The sequence below is a fragment of the Glycine soja genome, chromosome 11, assembly GCF_004193775.1.
Source record: "Glycine soja cultivar W05 chromosome 11, ASM419377v2, whole genome shotgun sequence".
Lineage (NCBI taxonomy): Eukaryota > Viridiplantae > Streptophyta > Magnoliopsida > Fabales > Fabaceae > Glycine > Glycine soja.
This window is the reverse complement of record NC_041012.1, coordinates 9,105,702-9,128,431: the sequence shown is the minus strand read 5'-3', so window position 1 is coordinate 9,128,431 and position 22,730 is coordinate 9,105,702. Positions and strand designations below refer to the sequence as shown.

The following is a 22,730-nucleotide window of genomic DNA, read 5'->3' as shown; positions in this document are numbered from 1 at the left end:
GAAAGATGCTTAAATTATAATAAAAAATTGTTTTTTTCAAGCATTTTGGTATGCAAAATGATTTACGATGACATTAATGTTAAAATGCATTGAATCTTAAGATGTGAATAAGCAAATGATATTCAGTAAAAAAAAAATGATATACAGTTAAAATAAAATACCGTAATTTGTTACACTCATATATGCGTGTTAAATCCATGACTTACATAAAAACTGCATACTTTTTTTGTCCAGTGACTCTGAATCGAAGAACTTAGTGCCTTTGTTTTATTCTGTTAATAAAATTAACATGACAGGTAGAGAGATATATATATATTCATAAATCATTTTAATTTTTTTTTAATTCAATAAGGTTGCATTAAGAAATATGAATATATGAAATACTCTGTCTGCTGATTAAAAAAAATGAATTACTCCGTCATTCTCACTTCACTACTAGTTGTTGCATTATCAAAAAGAAAAAGACAATGAAATAATAAGAGTAATTCATATTTATAATAATTTAACAAAGCATTTTAAATAACTTATTATTTATCTCCTTTTATTGCATTAGTTATTTTATGTTGTATTTTGATTTTTTAAAACTATATAATTTGTTATAAAAATATTATGTGAGAATAGAATAATGATAATACTTCAAAATATCTACATCCACTGACTCCACACTCAAATTGCTGTCCGGTGGGGTCGGTCTTATATAAAGCAATCAATGAGATGGGATCGTATGTTGCTTAAAAGCCACTTTTTCCTTTTTCAACTCAGCAGGATGGCCTGACAAGAAACGTTGTGTACATTCTACAATTTCTAAATTCAAAACACGTGCAAATGAGATTGACTAATTTTCCCGCGTTTGATAAATTACAATAATTACGTTTTGATATAAATTTATAATTAAAACTAATTTAAATATAATTTTTATTAGCATTTAATAGTTTAGTGATTCCATTAAAAATATTTTTTTTATTAAACTTTAAGACAAACTCACCATTGTGATTAACATTTGTCTTTTGGAGCTTCTCAGAGTTGTGACATGCGGGAATGGACTAAATATATATACAGTAGTGAGTAGACCACCACATGTTGACACCAATAATTATATGAGAGTAAATATAGATTCTCTTATAACATATTGCTATTAATAATCTTATTTACTTATTTGAGCCACTAGATCGAGTCAGCCTAGTGTGAAAGGTTTGAAGTATAATCATTGTACAAATTCTTTCTATTTACTTATTTAAGAAAATATTGAATATTTTTAATACAAACATATCAGACAGACGAGAGGAGATGCTTATTTCTTTCAAAAATAGAAAGAAAGAAAGAAAGATGTGTATAATTTTCTGAAAATGCAAGCTAAACAAAGTTTGGGTATCATGAATGATCATGTCCGAACAGCCATTCCTCCTCTAGGGTTGGCATTATTGATGTTTGGTACGATTAGATTCATGCATCAAATTATTTCCCACAGCAGAGTCCGTCCATATTACATTATTTTTGAGTCCTACTCTCTCCCGTGAATAGTTGACGCCACGATTCCAACATAAAACCGATGATAAGGATCCTAATTAAAAACAGCGACAATTTGTAACTCAGTGCATTATGAGATGCTTATTGCTAGCCACCGTGGGAACCTTCCAACCCATATATAGTATATATAGGAACACATTTGTGGGAAAGGTTTTCGTTTTGATCTTAGATGTTAACATATGAAATTTGAACCTTTAATTCTCATATTTTATGAAATTATTAACTAATGAATATAGCATTATAGCCTTATTAGTACATGTCAATAGTTTTCTATCTCTCTTTCCCGGATGTGTGCATCGCTGAAACTTCCTACGTATTCGCCAAGCACTACTTTTTTCCTTCCACTAATATATATATATATATATATATATATATATATATATATATATCACAGCACACTGCACACATTGTTCCATGCCAACTAAGTAAAAGGAATTCATTCATTTGAGAATATATTAATCTTTCTACACTGAAAGAAAATAAAAGGAACTTACCAAAGAAAATATGATTATGATTATTGTATAGATAAAACCCACTTGCCAACTAAACTAAACAATATCATATCCTGCCCAAACCAATGGGAGTTATGTTTAGTGATAAATTAAGGTCCGAATTTTCGTTGAAATTATATCCAAAAACCCTAACCTACCCGACCCAGCTTATCTTAGATGGCTAAGTATTGGCCAATGCTCACAAGTCACAAGTCACAATATATTCCAAATTTACTAGAGCAACCACACCCAAGAGCTTCTTAATCTTAAATGCATGATGGTCAAGTATTTTATATTTCTGTACATGTGTGCGTGTGTTTATAATCAGCCATAATTAAACACAACACAGCAACAATAAAAAATTATCAATCATGAATACCAATCATAAGGTTATGCAGTCTTGTAAAAAAAGAAAAGAGGTTATGCAGCCTCTACTATCGAGGAACCCCTGCAAATAACAAATAAACTACAGGACCAGAACACCACTTCAGAATCAGAATTAAAAAAAAAAAAAAACAAGAACACCAACTTAATTAATCATTTTTCTTCTTATAGTCTTGTTAACGAATTGACAAGTGTATTAATTTTATCACAAGTGGTAAAGATTAAAATAAAAGTTCAAATGTCAAATTCGCATAGACTTTGATTGTATTTTAGTGATGTAAGCCCAATTGTTAAATCATGGAAAGAAATAGAAGAAGAAATAGATAAAGATAAGTGTGAAAATTAAGAATAAAAGAAAAGAAGAAAGATAGCAAAAAATAAACAATAATTTAAATGTGAAAAGATAAAATCAGAATACAATGATGTTGAGGACCTAATATACCAAAATTACTTATGATGTAATCTAAAAGATTTTCTCTATTTAATGAAATTCTTGTTTCCATCTTCATCTACTGAATTATTCTATTTTTGATTTTTCGCAAGAAGGACTTAGCTTATTTATCATTTCCCCCAAATTTTCTTTGCAGAGATAAAATAACAAACAGTATTAAGATAAGAGATGCAAAGATTGTTAAGCAAAATAAATGTCAATCTATTTCTAGCAATGAATTAATTCAGATATCCTTCCCCGGTTCTTCAGAAAATAACTATTTTTCAATACGTTACCCTCTAAATATTATATTATATGGGTGATCAGACAATAATAACAGAAGAGGACAAAGAAAAATTATAAAAACAAAATTGCATTAAATAGATTATAGAAAAAAATTACATTACAAGAGTTTGACCTACAGGCTCCCAACAAAAGGAGTTTAACCTCTCATAATCATGAGAGACTTTACACTTCACGGACTAATGAAAGAAAGAGCTGGATGACTAATAACAATAAAAGAGAAATGGCTTAAAGAGAGAGGGGTTTCCCCTAAGAGATAGGCTTAAGCTTTGGATAGCTATAAGACTCGGTGTGTATTTTCCTTTCTCCTCCTTTTATAGGCTTAAGGTAGCATACTTTTCACGCTGATCTCGTGCTTAGCGCGGACTTTCACTCTAAGCGAGCATATGGGCTTCCCCGTGGGTCTTTTCGCGCTAAGCCTGAATTTTCTTCAAGGCTTTTTTGTCTAATTTTTGTATCAATTTTTCTTACAAAGTACTTGAAATCTTTTTTTTTTGAATTCTATCAATCAAAAATTATAAAAATATTAATTTTTACATTATTTTCTTAAAAAAAATAATAAAATAAATAAATGACACCTATTTATTAACTTAAATTGACTATCAAATTAATTCATATTTCATAATTATCAAGTCTCCAATGAATAAGTTGCACATTAATCCCCCAACGGTGTACCAGCCAGAGATCAATGGGGTACGTACAGCTAGCTCATCCTTAAAAAAATAAGCAATTAATTACTTTAAAAGAAAGAAAACAATCTGTTATCAAAACTTAACTACTTTCTTTCCGTTCATTTTTATTTTTGTTCTTAACAGTGTGTTTGATCCTCTACTAGACAATACATTAGCAGAGAAAATTCGAATTTGCTTATTTGACAAGCTGGTGGATGTTGAAGTAACTCATAATTATGGCAGTTAAGTTGATTATATTTAAAAAGAAAATTAGAAAATATAAAAGATCACCTATATGGAGAAAACGCTATTTGTCTTATGTCCGGTATACACAAAAGAAAAGATGGGATTTGATGGAGAAATTTGAGATGAGTTTTAGACATCAAGTTGACGAATTTAATTACGAAGTATAGACCCATTAAAACACTATTGCAACACAAATTATGTTCGTTTCTCAACATGTGAAGTGATGACTTTGATGGATATATATAGCTAACACATTTTTAATGAATATAATTTCAAAGTATAGATGCATTCTTTTTTTATCCACAATATTAGTTGGTTAATTTTGTCAAAATATCAGTGGAAGAATTTGAATGTAAAATCTTTCTCTTTCTTATTCATTCATCCTTTTTAACCACTAGATTAATCTTATGTTTTTCAAAGTATAGATGCATTATCACGAATCACCTAAAAAGTAATGAGAAAGCACGTAAAACATTTTTTTTAATAATTAACTTGTCGTTGTCGTTAATTTTCTGACTTCTGATTACATTCTTTGTTGAGTTTTGTTGTTTAGATATTAAAAGAATTAGTATTCAATTATATATGTAGTTATTTTATTTTTATCTCTTTTGTTTTATACCCATATTAAAAGTACATCAGTTGGACATTTTGTTCGAGTTCAATATTAGACAAATTAGACTATATGACAACCTTAATTTATATATTTAGATGAAAGAGATAATTTAGACGTGTAATACACATCAAGTTAAGCAAATAATTTATCATGATGTATCTTAATACTGTTTTTGATTTGTTTGGATTAAAAAATCAAATTAAACAAAGGGAAATATTATTAACAATTGGCAAATATTAAAATATAAAAATATATATTAACAATTGGATTGGCACTGGAGATTTCTACTGCATAGTCCTCTCTGATGTAATTGAGTGGATAATCAGTAATGGTTTCTTTTGACGTGGCAAGACGGCAGAGTGGATAGGAAGGGATTACCTTGATCGCACATATACTAGGATGAATCAAAGAATCCATCATTTTTTTAATACGTAGAAAAATCATATTAGTTGAACTTTGTTTAGTTGATCGCTTTTACTTTGTGTTTGACTCAAGTTATAGGAAAACATTTAAGACTCGAATGTCTTTGATGTTTGATGTCTTACGTGTTTATGATAGGTAATTCTTCATAGCAATTCATAAAACTTAAAAGCTTATATGAAAATAATTAAATCAAATAAAAAATAAAAATTATTATTTTAATAGGAATTGAATTCATAATTTTTATTTATAGATAAGATAATAAATCATTAACACACTTATTATGTTTAATTAAATATATTAATATTATTTTTTATATATCATTAATAAAAAGTTGTTATTTATTTTAAAAATTATCAAAATTTATAAATTAAAAAATATTTAATATATAAATCTTTTTAATTTTATTTTATATCATTTTATATGTTTTTATTTTGAATAGTTTACATTTTTTATTTTACCAATTTATAATTAAATTTCATAATTTAATATGCAAATCATTTACATAAATATTTTTAAATTGATTTTGTTATAAAAACTATTTTAGTATAATTATTTACGTAAAATTAAAAAAAAATATTAAATATTTTTTAATTTATGAATTTTGATAATTTAAACAAATTAATAACTCTTGATTCATAAAAAGTAATGTTAATAAATTAACTAAACAAAACAAGTTTTTTATTGCATTGTCTATGAATAATTTTATATAAATAATTAAAGTAAAAATAATATGTATATTATAATCAATTTACAAAAAATTAAGTGAATAATTTACATATTAATTTATCAAATTTAATTATAAATTGATAAAATAAAAATATAGAAACTATTCAAAATAAAAAAAAATATAAAATAAAATAAAATATTTACATATTAAATAGATTATAATTTATAAATTTTGATAATTTAAAAAAAAAAATTAATAACTCTTAACTAATTATACATAAAAAATAATATTAATATAACTAACTAAACAAAATAATTATCTTGATGGTTTGTTGTTTTGTTTATATATAAATGGTTATGGGCTTAATTCCTATTAAGACAATTTTTAATTTTTATCTCGGTTAATTTTTTTACATTAATGTCATGTGAACTAGTTATATGAACTCTCTGTCCAAAATTATTTATTTAAAAATTAAATTAATATACAAATTTAAAATTATAAGAAATCAAATTTATAATTTAGACAACCTAGAACATGATATTGACAAAAGAAAAAAAAATGTCCGATGTGTGTATATGCAACATATACACACACGGATCCGTGCTTCAAGGATTTGCATCATATATAATAATTCATGAACAAGAAGCCAAAGCTTTGGGAAGATGATCAGGAAACAAGGGGTCTAACAGACCAGCCAAAGTCCTAAAAACGAAAAGATAAACGATGCGTGCGTGACAACTTTATTTATTTACCATTCGACATCTTTAATTTATTGAATGTTCTTCCATTCAAATATGTAGCGATTGATACGTGCGTGTCTGTTTCATAGGGAGTTGATTGGGAAATGATAACTACTTAATATATATTTGACATTTCTTTTGCTGAGAAATATATTAATGACTAATGAGTGCACGCATACTATGTAAATACATGAACACTCACAGAAATCATATACTCCAGTCTAAAGTTGTTAGATTTGTTTTATTGGTAGAATTTTCGTCCAACAATTAAAAATTATTTTTCAGTATAAAGATTATGCATGTACATTAATAATATAACGTGTTAAATAATATATAGACAACATATTACTACTAGTATGAAAAAAACAATTTATATTACAAAATATATATATATATATATATATATATATATATATATATATTATATGAAATAATTAGAACATAATGACAATGTAAATATTTTTTATATTATCATTTAATCAATATAGTGATGTGATAAGAATATTATTAAGTTTCAACAACTATTTTAAAAAATCATACTTAAAATGTTTTTTTAAAATTAATTGATAATCTAAAAAGTTGCATTGATAGTACATAAAACATAAATTCATAATATATTACGTCGATAATATAAATTTATAACAATAATTTTTTTTGTTATATAATCGCCATATAATAAAAACAATTAATGTTAATTTTTGAATTTTTTTTGTTAGTATATGTTTTTTCAGCGTATATTTTTCCGTGCCAACTGGTTGAACCCTCATGAACTGATGAAAGTCTCATAATTTTTCTTACAAGCCAATACTAATTCTATTTTATATTTATAACTCATATATAGGAGTAATAGATAGAGGGTCTTAACTACGTCATAAATAAACTGTTGGTTGGTCGTGTGGTAGTACCGTAGTAGACCACTAAGACCAGTAGAATACAAACTTAAATATGTGAGATAATTGTATATAACATATAAATGTGAACAGAATATTTTTATATTATGTCACAAATCCTTTTATAAATCTTCCTCTTATTTTATAAAAAGTACTAATATTAAATAAAAAAGTGAATATATATGTTGTCACAAATACTTACTGTTTTTACTGCACAAGAAAAGTAAAAGAATTGATAAGAGATATTATTAGAAAATTTAAATTATTCGTGTGAACAATATTAAAAATTATTAAAAGATATGCATAGTCAAAGATCAAGAAATTAGGAAAAGATACACATGGTTGTTCAACTATATGAGGTCATTGTTGTGGTCGTTCTTCCAAATTGTTGCTTTGACTTGGGTGATTTCCCATATGACCAACGTTAACGACATAAGATTGTGCAGATTTTGTTACTGGCGCCTTAAATCAATGTTATCCTAGGCAAGGATAATGATAAGACGTTGAAAGTAATTTTTTATTAAAAAAACTAAAATAATAAATTGGTCTTTATAATTTTTAATATATATTTTTTTAATTTCTTTTAGCCTTTATAAGATTTATTTATTTTTGCTTTTTAGAACATAAGTTTTATTGTCAAATAATAATAATAAATTTGATGGAATAATCACATATAATTTTTTTTTGTTAATTATTTTTTAAATTATCATTTTTAATTAAAATTTGAAAACACAGTTTACAAAAATATTACATGCGATTATTTCGTTAGATTCCTTCATAATAAAAAATTTAATAGACTATTAAAATCATTATTATGTTTTCGGTTAGCATCATTGTTATTTGATAATTAAAACTAACACCTTTAAATTTTATAGGACTTAAATAAATCTTTTGGTAGATTTGGCTTTTAACTGTCGCTAGTTCACATTTTTCCTACCCTGATTTTTTTTAGAAAATAACAATTAATCATAATGTTGTTTTGTTTTGACTATTATATTTGGAGATATTTTTCAATCCCATAAGGAAAAAGGGGTTGTAACTTGAGTTTTTTCTTCTTCTTTTCATAAGAGTTTATGTGATTTTTAGGATGTAATTGTCTTTTATGGAGAGGGTAGAACGGGAAAATAAACTTAAAAATATTTTTTATTTGTATTTTTTTCGAAAGGAGAAGTCAAATACTAACATTAGGAATTTACAATAAATTATTCACACAACTTAATTAATTAAGTTATACTCTTTTAATACTTTAGAAAAATGTCCTATACACGCATCTTCTAATTGAAACTTTTAATACTCTCTCTCTTATCCAAAAAAAAAAATGTTCTTATAATCTCTTACTCTAGTCCTTTTTTTTCTTTTTCTATATACTCGATATGCATAATACTTTATCTATTTCAATTTAATATTTTATATTTATTTGTGAATTAATTTTAAATAATTTTAAAATAAATTTTACAATATAGTTCAATTTAAATGATTGATTATAAATTAAAACATAATTTATATATATAAATATATTTAATTATTATATATTTTAATTATAATAAAATTTATATATAATAAATATTTATTATTAAATTTAAATATATAAAATAAAAAAATTTAACTTATTTAAAACATAAATTAGTTAATTAAAAAGGAGGTAACAAAAAAACTAAACAAAATATGTCCACAAAATTGAACAACAAACAATAATTGGAGCAAGACCAGCAGCGCCGTACCCACCCAAGTTGCCATTGTTTAATTTATTGACTTTATTCTAAGGTTAAGTGCCCCACAACAAAATTTTCAAAGTCTTAAGGTGGGGGCCACTTATATACGAATCTGTCCGTCATTGTTGACTCAAGAAAATGAAAAAAAAAATAGATTATAAATATTTATAATATATTTTTATTTTCTTATCTAATAATTATTTTTCATTCAAAATGTATTAAGTTCTGAAAAACAATTTTGAAAATAAAAAACGGAAATAGCTGCAATATATTTTTCATTCTCTTTTTCCATTTTCTTCAAATACTCATGTTAAAATGAAATTTTAGAAATAAAAAATATATTGAAGAATAAAAATACTTTTAAATATAATAAGACTCAAAGAAATTTTAAAAAAATAAAACAAAAGCTATTTTTAAAAATAGTAAATAAACAATGTTTTAATTACTTTTCAACGAATCAAAAGTAAAATAATCTGAATTCGCATTCCCTTTCTCTCCCACCCAATTTCAATAATTCAATGTGTTAACGTTGCTTGATACATATAGAAGGAACTATGTAATATATACAGCTTAAAGAGTTCAATAAATACATGTAGTTTCTAAACTATCAATTGATCACAGAGTATCTTTAATATAACTTTTAATATAATTTTTAAGATGAAGTTAATAACTTTATCATTTATAATTAGATGATAGTATTAAAAAAATATATTATCACGGTATATATTATTTGTTAATATAATAATGTTCATGCCTTAAATAATAATATATTTGATGTAAAGTTTCCTTTCAATTTTTGTCACCATTGTTAAGCTCCAACGATTTGCAGGTCCGAAAGAATATTGTTGGATGTTAAAAGATCTAAGAGGGTGAAGGGGATCATGGCCATTAGGTTATTGCTTGAGGCATGACAAGTTTCTTGAGTAAGTATTATTTATATCCAAGCAATAAATATATTAGATCTTAGATGAAGGACGTTAAAAGAATTTGTACGTGATAAGAAATAAACCTGGATATGATAATGGTTGACAAAATAAAAAACTTAAGGAACATTTGAGCACGTGAACTCAGAGAAATGAACTCCAACAGATTTTTTTTTCTTTCCAAAGGATGTTCATAAAAAGGGGTATTCACTCATTCATTCACTCATTTCTTACATTCTTCTCAAATTAAGAAGCTCTAAAATCTACTTAATAATAAAAGATCAAAGAAGAAATAAGTAGTGGATGGTGATTTTTTTTCCAACCTCTCGGTCTCATGTCACAACATAATTACAGGTAAGAAAAATCATAAAAATAGTAAGAATATGCCTAATTAATGTTAGCTAGTTTAAGAAAAATGTATATGAATTTAATACATTAACTAAATTCACTAGTTTTCTTTACTTCTATAAATTACTACTTCTAATACTGCTTAAATATTTTTTTAATTTAAAAACTGTTTAAATAAAAAAGTGATTCTTGAAAGCTGAAATTAATAATTTTCTCGTGAGTGTAAAAATCTGCATGCGGACGTAAAAAAAAATCTGCATGGGCAGCGTGCAAATCTTATTGTCCGATTTTATTTTTTTCCGGTGAATACTAAATGATCCTTCATTATTTCAAAGTAAAGCCTACGAGATGCAAAAATGATAGGTTTGTCGTTTATCTGTTAGTAACAAATTCTGGGAAAGTGAAAAACAAACATGCTCTGTATTGAATCACTTTTTGTTTCCACCCACGTATATAAATTTACTTGCTTTCGATCTATAGGGAAAGCAAGCTTCTAAAAACAGAGGACTTTGTTTATTTTCTTGTATTTGGGTTCCTCGTTCCGCAAATTTATCGGTTCGAAAACTTATCATCAAACTAATAAAATGTTAATCATTCATAAATAACTTTGTCGTCCAATTATTTTGGATAATTTTAATATATATTACTAAGATTCATGAATCACGAATGCGTACTTCATGAATCGCGTTCTCTTTTATAAGCACTCAAAAAGTTATACGTAAAATAGATCTAGAAAACTTAACTATTTAAAAGAAAAATATATTCGAAAAAAAAATCTCATATAAAGATAAAAAAAAGAAGTTGTCTTAATCATGAGGAATATTATATCCAAAATCCGTAATGAAATTCTCCAACGACTGGTAAAACATTATTCGGGCCACCAAACAGACTTGTGAAATTGTATTAGCTAGCAATTCTCTCTCTTGATAGAACTTTATCCCAATTCCCAAGACCCAAACCGACATCAACCAGCCATTTGAACGGAGAGCCTAAAAGGTTGGGCATATATTGAATAACGAAGAAGATGGAAGAGAGAAAAGAAAAGTCATTGATTTGAATTTTTTATTAACAAAAATTAATAATTAATGTTTAACAAAAGTATATATATTAAATAACCGCATTGAGCAATATTTTGCATATGTTGGTATGTTCATGGCTAATGAAAAATATATCATTTGTGTCAAAATATATTATATAGCTCAATCAATATTTTTGTGAAAGCGGACGTTTATTATTTCAAGCAATTAATATATATTATTCGTATTGAAATAAATTGTTTTTGTTAATTCTATCTGTTATTTGAGTTATATTATAATATATTATTCACTAGTTTATTTAAAAAAAGTAGTTTTATTTAAATTAATTAAGATAAAAAGTAAAGAATAAAAAATTAAATTAATTAAGATATAATGGAGTTAGTAAATATCTAATAATTTCAGTGATGTGTATATAATGTTTATGTAAATATATTATGTTTAATTAATAAAGGGAGGGTTTCAAATGGAAGAACCCTTTTTTTTTACAGAAATGTGGAAGAATCCTACTAATGAAAAAAAAAAGAACCCCTTAATTATAATGAAAAAAGAAAGAAAGGTAGTGTTTCAAATGGGAAATCCCTTATAATGAAACAGGAAAAAAAAATAACTTTCAATGATAGCTCTTAAAATATGGTTCAAAATTTTGTGATTTCGATTAAAATATATTCTTTAAATCTGTCTTATCTATTATCTTCCATCATTACTAATAGTAGTGGTGAAAATAGTAATGATAATTATAATGATGATGATTATGGTAATACAAAGTGGTAATAATAATACTAACTATAATAATAGAGGTATAAGAATGATAATTTAATAAGAAATGTTTATAAATGAGTTTTAATTTTAATTATATTTTATTTTTAGTCTTTAAACTGGTTTTAGTAATTTAACACTTTTATAATTGAGGATCTAATTTATGGTATCTTATTTAATTCTTATGAATAAAAAAATAATTCAAAGAAATGATATAACTTATTCCTAAATTTTTTAATATAAAAACTAGACCATAATTTTCTAGGTAATGATTAAAAAACAATTTAACTTACTAATATAATGTTTCAATTTTAAAAATTAAAGAATTAAGTTAAACTTCTTTATTAATATATGGACTAAATTAAATTAATTAAATAAATAGAAGATCAAATTAATAATTTAACCTTAAGAAATAATATTAATTTTTTTATTTATAATGTTAATTGTTAATTTGTTAGTAAAATTAGTCAAATTCATGAATTTTTTCTCATTTTATTCTTTCTTAATCTCTTAACTATTTTATATCTCTTAAAAAATTATATAAGAATCTATTAAACTTTTACAACAAATAGATCCTAGGGGTTCACTTTTATAAACTTTTTCTAGAACTGGGTTTGTTTTAAAAGTAATTATCAAGGAGGTCTGTTTTTCAGAACTTTCTGTCATCACCGTAAGCAAAGCAAAACAGCACGTGGTAGGAACAACATAGCATTTTGTCAAGAGTATTGGCGAAACAGGCATGACATTTCGCATTTCGTCGGTGGTATTAGCAAAATAGGATAGGGGTGAAAGTTTCACGGTTGACGTGGCGCGCATGCAGTGACCAAACAAGAAAAAATATATATTAAAATTAAAAAGAATTTTAAAAAGGAAAGAAAAAATATATACTAAAATTAAAATATTAACATAATAAATGGGAATTAATTTTCCTGAACATAAATGAAAAGAAAAAATATTAACTCTCATTTATTATGTAATTATTTAAAATTAATTCGATTATTATGTAATTAAAAAGGAAAGAAAATCACTATCCATCTCTATTATTATGTAATTAAAAAGGAAAGAAAATATTCTTATGGATTTGCTCAAGATATTTCGGGTTAATTCTAAGTCTTGTCTTTCTTTTTTATGTAATTTATTTTCTTTTTTTTAATTACATAATAATCAAATTAATTTTAAATAATTAATGTTCTTTCCTTTTTAATTACATAATGGAAAGAAAATCAGTATCCATCTCTATTATTTTGGGTTAATTATTTTCTTTCCTTTTTAATTAGATAATGGAAAGAAAATATGTAATCATCTCTATTATTATGTAATTAAAAAGAAAAGAAAATATTCTTATGGATTTGTTAAAGATATTTCGGGTTAATTCTAAGTCCTGCCTTTCCTTTTTATGTAATTTATTTTCTTTCCTTTTTAATTACATAATGGAAAGAAAATCAGTATCCATCTCTATTATTTCGGATTAATTATTTTCTTTCCTTTTTAATTAGATAGTGGAAATAAAATCCGTATCTATCTATATTATTATGTAATTAAAAAGGAAAGAAAATATTTTTATGGATTTTCTCAAGATATTTTGGATTAATTATAAGTCCTCCTTTACTTTTTATGTAATTTATTTTCTTTCCTTTTTAATTACATAATGGAAAGAAAATCAGTATATATGTTCAGGAAAATTAATTCCTATTTTTTATGTTAATATTTTAATTTTAGTATATATTTTTTCTTTCATTTTTAAAATCCTTTTTAATTTTAATATATAATTTTTTCTATTTGGCCCTTGCATGCGCGCCACGTCAACCGCGAAACTCTCACCCCTATTTTGCTAATACCACCCGTGAAACCCACTGCCAATAGCGAAATGGCATGTCTGTTTCGCCAATCCTATTGACGAAATGTCTATTATCTCTTGCCATGCGATGTTTTGCTTATAATAATGACGAAAAGCTTTCAAAAACAGACATCTTTAATAATTATTTTTAAAACAGACTCAATCTTGAAAAAAGTTTATAAAAGTGACCCTGAGGTCAATTTGCTAAACTTTTACACACGTATGCCCCTTTTCCCTACGTACATATCGTTGTTATCGTCGTTATTATTATTATTATTATTATTATTATTATTATTATTATTATTATTATTATTATTATTATTATTATTATTATTTCCTTCTCATACACTTCCAAATGAGTTGTATGTTTATTATTCATCATACAAGATTTATTAATGTACACGCACTTAATTTTTTTTAGGAATATTAACTAGTAAATTTCAATTATTAAACATTTGTAGACTGTACTGATTTGTCACTTAGTGGCTGGGACTGGGAGCCACACCACGAGGCCAATTTGCACTCGTGATTTCTACACGCGGAAACAATAATAATATTCACGTACGAAATAAAGCACTTTCAGCGCGTTTCTTTGTTTCTCTTTATTTTCTTATTACATTAGGTATCCTTGTGGACTAACCGAGTGAACAACAATCATTTTCAGAAAGAAGAATAAAAATAAAGTTAAATAGTAATATTTTTGTTGAATGGGAAGAGCCTTAATAAATTCTTTCTCGAAAGATAAAAATTTAAATTTTAATTTTAAAAAGTGAAAAAAGTTCAATAAATCTATCTATGGTTAACTTCTATTCGTTATGGTTGATAAAAAAGCTTACATAACACATTCAAGAATGAATTTTATTAACGTTTTACATATTCAGAAACAAAAATAATTATTTATTCAAAATATAATTTAATTTTTCATTTTTTAATTGTTGCAAACATACATTATAATAAACACTTACAAAAATAGGAAAATAAACATAAATATGTTGATTAATAAAAATAATTTATCTATTATTCTAAAATTTCTAATGTGACAATACATTATCTAAAATATGAGACTCAATTAAAAATATATAACTATTAAGTTAATCCTTAATGAAATCTAACTTGATTTTTTCATTATTTATTGTTGACACAAAAGAAATTATAAAATAACAGACAAATTGTGCTTATTAATCAATATTATATGTTATTATTATTATTATTATAACTTATGTTTGATTTCTTATTTTTTTAAGTGTAATGTTATGCTTACAATGATTAAAAAAAGAAAGAAAATAAAGATTAAATTATATTTTTGATAAATAATCATTTTCGTATCTGTAAAGCACCGACAACTTTGTCAATAAATGTGTTACGTAGGTTCTTTCATTGGATGAAAGTTATCGGATAAATAAATTTATCGTATCTTTTTTCACTTTTAAGAATTAAAATTTAAATTTTTATCTTTCAAAAATAAATTTATAAATACCCTACACATTAAGAATAAAAATGACTATTTATCCTCAAAATAAAAAGTGTGAAACAGGTATGGCACGCAAAGGAAAACGATTTGTTTAGGTCGGAGAGAGAGAGAGAATTGGGGGATTCTACTTCGATCTACCATGTGAGACTCCTTAGTCTATGGTGACGAAAGCCTTAATTTGGTCTATATAAGCACGCTAGCGGAACCTCACATTCATATGCCAAACTCCACTACTCCTTAGTTTCTCTCTTCACATATCATCATACTTAGATAGTCAGATACATCACCCAATAATTAAATTAAATACATGCTAGCACTTTAACAGTACTCCTTTCTCTAATATCTCTCTCATATTTTCCTTTCTGCGGATATTCAGCTAATTAAACTAAGTCACTAAGATGACTGAGGGAAAGCTAGTTGAAGCTGCAGAAGCTCATAAGACACTTCAGGATTTCGATCCTCCAAAGAAGCGCAAAAGGAACAAGTATGCTTTTGCTTGTGCTATGCTGGCCTCCATGACTTCCATCTTGCTTGGTTATGGTGAGTCTTATATATATATTCATTCCTACTTGTCTTAATTGCTCTCTGCTGTAACTTCTTTTTAGCGTGTTTAGAAACTCATCAAGAATGGAAAATCTATTAACGTGAAACCAAACACACAAACATGCTAACACGCTGTAGCATGGGCCGAAAATCGTATAACTTATCCAGTCTATGTGGAAATTGGAAAAGGAAAAATGGAAGAAGACTTTTGCGCACAAAACAAATGCAAAAAGATAAAGGAAAAGGAAAAGAAACAGTGTTTTTGTTTCGTGGGACAAGATTTTGCATGATTCTTTAATTGGAAAAAAATAGGAATAAATCTCCGAGAACATTATTAAGTGAAGCATTAACTACACGTGGTATGTAAATGTAATAAATATGATGTTATTGTTACAGATATTGGAGTGATGAGTGGAGCAGCCATATACATAAAAAGGGACCTGAAAGTCTCGGACGAGCAAATCGAGATCCTGCTCGGAATCATCAACCTATACTCTCTGATAGGCTCATGTCTCGCCGGCAGAACCTCCGACTGGATAGGTCGCCGTTACACGATTGTTTTCGCCGGCGCCATCTTCTTTGTCGGAGCACTTCTCATGGGTTTCTCCCCCAATTATTCCTTTCTCATGTTTGGCCGTTTCGTCGCTGGCATTGGCATCGGCTACGCCCTCATGATAGCCCCCGTCTACACCGCCGAGGTCTCCCCGGCCTCCTCTCGTGGCTTCCTCACTTCCTTCCCTGAGGTTCCTTTCTTTATATTTTTTTTAGTAATTAATAGGATATACTGCATATATTTGTCATTTAATTATAAATTGATAATATTATAATAACCTCTATAGTCTTCTTTTAAAACAAGTTGTCTAATTTATTTCAAATAAAAATAAGAATAAACTATTGAATCACATTCAGACCTTATTGATGTTACATTCAGACCTTTTCATAAGAAATAGGTTTTCCATGAAAACTTACTTCTTATAAATAAAAAACTAGCTCGGAGGAAATATAATTTAAGATGATTAATTGTATTAATATGAAATTGTTACATACACATCTTAAAAATCATATTCCACATATAAAGATCTTAAAAATCATATTTGTGGTTATCTTTTTTATTATATTTTGATAATAGGTAGAAATTAAATTCTGCATATATTTATTTTAATATTTTTATAAATTTCTTACTAATTAATTAACAGCTTTAGTTAGGATTTCCATAATTGAAAACAATATTAAGTTTTGATTAAAATAAAAAATGATTTTGCAGGTATTTATTAATGGAGGGATATTAATTGGATACATATCAAACTATGCATTTTCGAAGCTGACACTAAAGGTGGGATGGCGAATGATGCTTGGAGTTGGTGCAATACCTTCGGTACTCCTAACAGTAGGAGTGTTGGCGATGCCGGAGTCCCCAAGGTGGCTTGTGATGAGGGGTCGTTTGGGAGAGGCAAGAAAAGTGCTTAACAAAACCTCAGACAGCAAGGAAGAGGCCCAACTAAGGCTAGCGGAAATCAAACAAGCCGCAGGGATCCCCGAGAGTTGCAACGACGACGTCGTTCAGGTAAATAAACAAAGCAACGGTGAAGGTGTATGGAAAGAGCTCTTCCTCTATCCAACGCCCGCAATTCGTCACATCGTAATCGCTGCCCTTGGTATTCACTTCTTCCAACAAGCGTCGGGCGTAGACGCCGTCGTTTTGTACAGCCCCAGGATCTTCGAAAAGGCTGGGATTACAAACGACACGCATAAGCTTCTTGCAACCGTGGCCGTTGGATTCGTTAAGACCGTGTTCATCTTGGCGGCTACGTTTACGTTGGACCGCGTGGGTCGTCGTCCGTTGTTATTGTCTAGTGTCGGCGGCATGGTGCTCTCGCTTCTCACGCTTGCGATCAGCCTCACTGTTATTGATCATTCGGAGAGGAAATTAATGTGGGCCGTTGGATCGAGCATAGCCATGGTGTTGGCTTACGTGGCCACGTTCTCCATCGGTGCGGGTCCCATCACGTGGGTCTATAGTTCTGAGATCTTCCCGTTGAGGCTGCGGGCGCAGGGTGCGGCCGCGGGAGTTGCGGTGAATAGGACCACTAGCGCGGTTGTCTCAATGACTTTTCTGTCCCTCACTAGAGCCATCACTATTGGTGGAGCTTTCTTCCTTTATTGTGGCATTGCTACTGTTGGGTGGATATTCTTTTACACCGTCTTGCCTGAGACCCGGGGAAAAACGCTCGAAGACATGGAAGGGTCTTTTGGTACTTTTAGGTCCAAATCCAACGCCAGCAAGGCTGTAGAAAATGAGAATGGGCAAGTAGCACAAGTCCAGCTAGGAACCAATGTCCAAACTTGAAAAATGAGTATTGGGACATCCAGTAATAGTGAAGTAATTTCGTGATTTTTTTTTTGTTTTTTACTTTTTAGACTAGTTCTTCAAATCAAAACGAGAAGTTAAAGTGACAAGACTTGTGTATGAAAAAAAAAATACAATAATTTCTATGAATGACAAAGGTTGAAAGGAAGAGATGGTGTTTTTTTACAGCTATGTTTATGATTTTTTTTCCATACATTTGTTTCATGCTATATATAATTATGTATTTAAGAATGATATTTTCAATGAATTGTGACTAACAATATTATTTTTAGATAAACACATATATAAATAGAAATGAGATATATATAGAGAGAAAGGAAGAAATGAGAATGGAAGTTAATGTTTTTACTTTGTAACAAATTTCAAATACTAATGTAATTAGAGCAAATTACATTCACCCTTCTCCATTTATCACTTATTACACCAATATCTCCTATTTAAAATTGTATTTCTTTTGCCTTCCCTAATTCAGAATCGTTAGTTACAGTGTTAGTTTTTTTTTCTTCCTGAAATACCAAAATAACCTCTACTAATTTTGCCATATAGACTGAGTAATTTGAAATCCCCAAATTCTCTCTGTTAGGGTATGCAAAAATCAGAACTATTAGTGAGATTGTTGTACACCATTATGATACGTAAAGGGAGGTTCAAAAGAGACATCCGTAGGGATAATTTACGGAGAGAGTCTCTATGTAATAAGTGCTAAATGGAGGGGAGTGAATGTAATTTATTCAAGTAATTATTATAATTTCTTAAGCAAGACTTTCAATTAAAAAAAATTGTAAATAGTACAAGCTAGCAAGCCATGATGAGATGTTTGAATGTGAGAAGTAGGGAAAAGAAAAACTATATAGTATATATGATGGAAACCGGAAAGAAGTGAGAAAAAAGGAAATAAATAGAAAATGAGTAGCTTTTAGATTTTTTATTTAGATAGAAAATGAGATAGTAGAAAAAGATGAGTTAAATTTTATTTTATTTACTAACAAAAGGAGTTAAGTTTTATATTAATTTGTTTGGTATTTAGTCACGTTGACTTTGTGTATTAATGGATATATTTTTATTTTTTAGATTGAGGTCGAACAGGAGCCCATTAAGGGGGCCAATGGAAACGCTACTAGATGGTCCACTAGATAGGGAAAGTGAGGAAACTCCACTAGGTCCAACCCATCCAAGGGATAAGTGATTTGTTTGGTTGCAATTTTTTCCTTTCTCCTTTTCTATTTATTGTGTTCGGAAATCCTTTGGGGTCTCAAAAGTGTAAGTGGTCGACCTTTTCCTTGTGCATTTGTCATTTGATGAAATTGTAATATGATTGCTACGAGCAAATTAAAGTTAGAATGACGTCGCATTTCCTTTTGTTTCACCTACCTTTTTTCTTTGATTCTGAAGCCAAGCCAATAATTGTTGCTTCATAAAACGACTAGTATAGTCTGTTACATAACACGACTGGTTATTTTTCAATTAATAAAACATTGAGATCTGTGTTTCTTTTTTTTTGGGGGAAATATATCCTGTATCTTTTCTTTGGTTTGAGTAATCCAATTTGAAAAGCCTAGGGTGCATTGTTTATTTATTTGTAATACTAATAATAAATAATGAGTGGTGCACATCTCTTTATTCATTTTAATTTCTTGGTTTCTCATGCAAATTTGCCGACCCCGAATACAAAGAGCTTGAAACTTTTGCACAACACGGCCAACCATGACTGAAGATGAAAATATAGCTGGTAAAAAACAAACAAAAACAAAAGGCAAATAACTAAGGCAACGTGTAATTAGCACATTCCCTACACCATTACATTGACTTTCTTCAGTTAAACAAATAGGCTTCTTTGTCTTTGTCCAAAAGTGCCAGTTGTGAAGTTGATTAGAAATAACATTATTCACCACTGCGACAAACGATATTCAAGTTGTGGCTGTAGGGTATGGTTGAATCCTTAATAATTTGCAAGCACTAAGAACCAAGCATGTGGTTATTGTCTTGAGAATAAGAGATGCAGCTGGATAAGACCATGCACCATCTAACAGTGTCTCTAGATATTTTAATCTTATTGCATGTTAGAATTGGCGTTTGCGGGCTTCAACGCGGATCAAGTTGAAGCAAAAAATACTTGCTTCTACGTCATCTGAGAGTTCTGGACATGGAAATGTAGGAAACGTGGATTGCAAAATCTGATCCAAACACATTATTAATATATATATATAGATGTACATGTGTTCTCCCACTAGACTTAATTACAAATTGTAGATCGCGTTTTGTTTGGCTGCATTTGCAAGTAACCAGGACATCCTTTGCCATCCTCAAATTCGCCTTTTCTTTTTCCTTGTCTTGCCAAAAAATTTCACGAAGCTAGAAAGAAGTGAGAAGAGGGAGTTTGTACTCATGAGTTATTAATTGTGAATCCAATGTCCTATATAAATATCATCAATAAACAACATTACCAAGGGTTACTTCAATATCACCAGGATTCGAGGACCCTCCACTAAATAATTTATTTTAAATACCATAAATAAAAAAGATTATAAATAATGTGTTCAAATTTTTTGGTGTGTAAAATTTTCTTTAAGCTAATAATAATTACACACCACAAATATGATTAATTTTTAATATAATAAATTGAAAGACACTGGTGATGTTAATTCAAGACAAAAGAAATAAAATAATACGTACTTCTACGTCACCATAATTAGAGGAATCCTCGACTAAATTTCAAAACTTTAAAATCTTTTGTACTGTTCCCTCATGAATGTGAAAACCGTGGAAATTCCTAAAAATATCATAGCTAAAAGACAACAAAGAGGGTAAAATATAATAACAACTTAACAAGGTAGCTACCCTATACATGTTTCTTTGTATATTATTATCTTCCATTTCTTGATGCCTGCAGGTACAGTATCATTGTATATGTCATGGCCAGAAGTGGTCCACTTTTGTAGACTTCTGCACACACATGGATTGATCATGCATGAATTGGGCTGTCTTGTGGTCACTATTCTCTGGATGAAATCTCTTGCAAAGATCGGTAATTGGGCTAGGTACCTCTATTGTGACAGGGTAATTTGCTGGCTGGCATTAATGCCTATAGAGTAAGGATAAAGATATTTGAACATTACTATGCTAATAGACATCTTGATAGAGAAAAAGAAAAAAAAAAGAAGAGAAAAACAAATAAGTAAGATAGGTAATATAATTTAATAGAAAAAAAATTAAAAAAATAAAAATTATTAAATAGGTGTTTATGATATATGAATATGCATATATCATTTCTTAGTAAGTAATGACACCATCACAGGACAGCAGGGCAGTTCAGTAGCCCCTTCACAAACAAGACAAAATCTACAATAAAAGGGTGGCACAAACACTCAGTTTTTTGTTATATATATATATATATATATATATATATATATATATATATATATATATAATTTTGTCATAAAAGCACTGTTTTTGGCTCCTGATCTATTTGATTGAGGAAAGAAAGGGAAAGACAGAAAAAATGAGATGTTTTTTTAATAATGTATTCGAATAATACACATAAATAATTATACTTTAAAAATCATGGTAAAATTATAAAAAAGTATAATAAATCATTTGTTGCTTTATCTTTAACATGAAAATTAATTATTTTTTTAATGTAAATCTATTCCAAACACCCAGTTAGTTGTTTGGTAGAAAGAAAGTTAAGACTCTTACTTGATTGGGTAAAAAGTGAGAGAATAGAAAAAAATGTATATAAAATTATATAGATATTTCTAATAAAAAATAGTAATATGAAAAAATAATGATAATTTAGTCATTATACACTTCAAACCATTCATTCTCTCTATTTTCTTTCCAATTATGGACAAACTGTTTTTTTTTTCTCATGCATGTTGCTTCTCTTCCTTTTTTTTTTCAACACACCGGACAATAACGTAAGAAGTGTAAATTTTAAGCTTTTCAACCTTCTCCTTTTTGTCCCTCCAAAATCTCTTAACCAAAAAACCATAAAAGTGTGTTTGGTCTTATATTTAAAAGTTAGTAGTTTAATCTTCACTGTTTTATAGCATAATTTTTTATTTACAAATGTTAATTAATTGATAATTGTTAGTTTTTTTATTAGTGAAAGATTCAAACTCATGACTTCTCTTCCTTTTTTTCTTCCTTACCAATCACCACCCAGCCATAATTGATGTTAGTTGTTAGTTTTGTAGCCTAATTGATGTGATTTTAGCTGTTACAACGGGTTTCCAAACACACATTAATTGTTGGTGTTTGTCATTCCGTAGCTCAACTTCAAAAGGGCACTTCCAAATCGCATATTTAACAGCTTTCACAGATAAATTTCTATGATGAACCATAGTATAT

The 22,730-nt window shown here is 27.9% G+C and overlaps 1 protein-coding gene across 1 annotated transcript; it reads left to right on the top strand.

The window, feature by feature from the left end:
- The first annotated feature begins 15,667 nt into the window (after positions 1-15,667).
- Positions 15,668-18,547, top strand: LOC114375913 (polyol transporter 5-like). Its single transcript, XM_028333779.1, has 3 exons — positions 15,668-16,009; positions 16,409-16,755; positions 17,277-18,547. Exons 1-3 carry the CDS (start codon positions 15,868-15,870, stop codon positions 18,357-18,359), a joined length of 1,572 nt encoding a protein of 523 aa, XP_028189580.1. The 5' UTR covers positions 15,668-15,867; the 3' UTR covers positions 18,360-18,547.
- Positions 18,548-22,730: the final 4,183 nt, after the last annotated feature.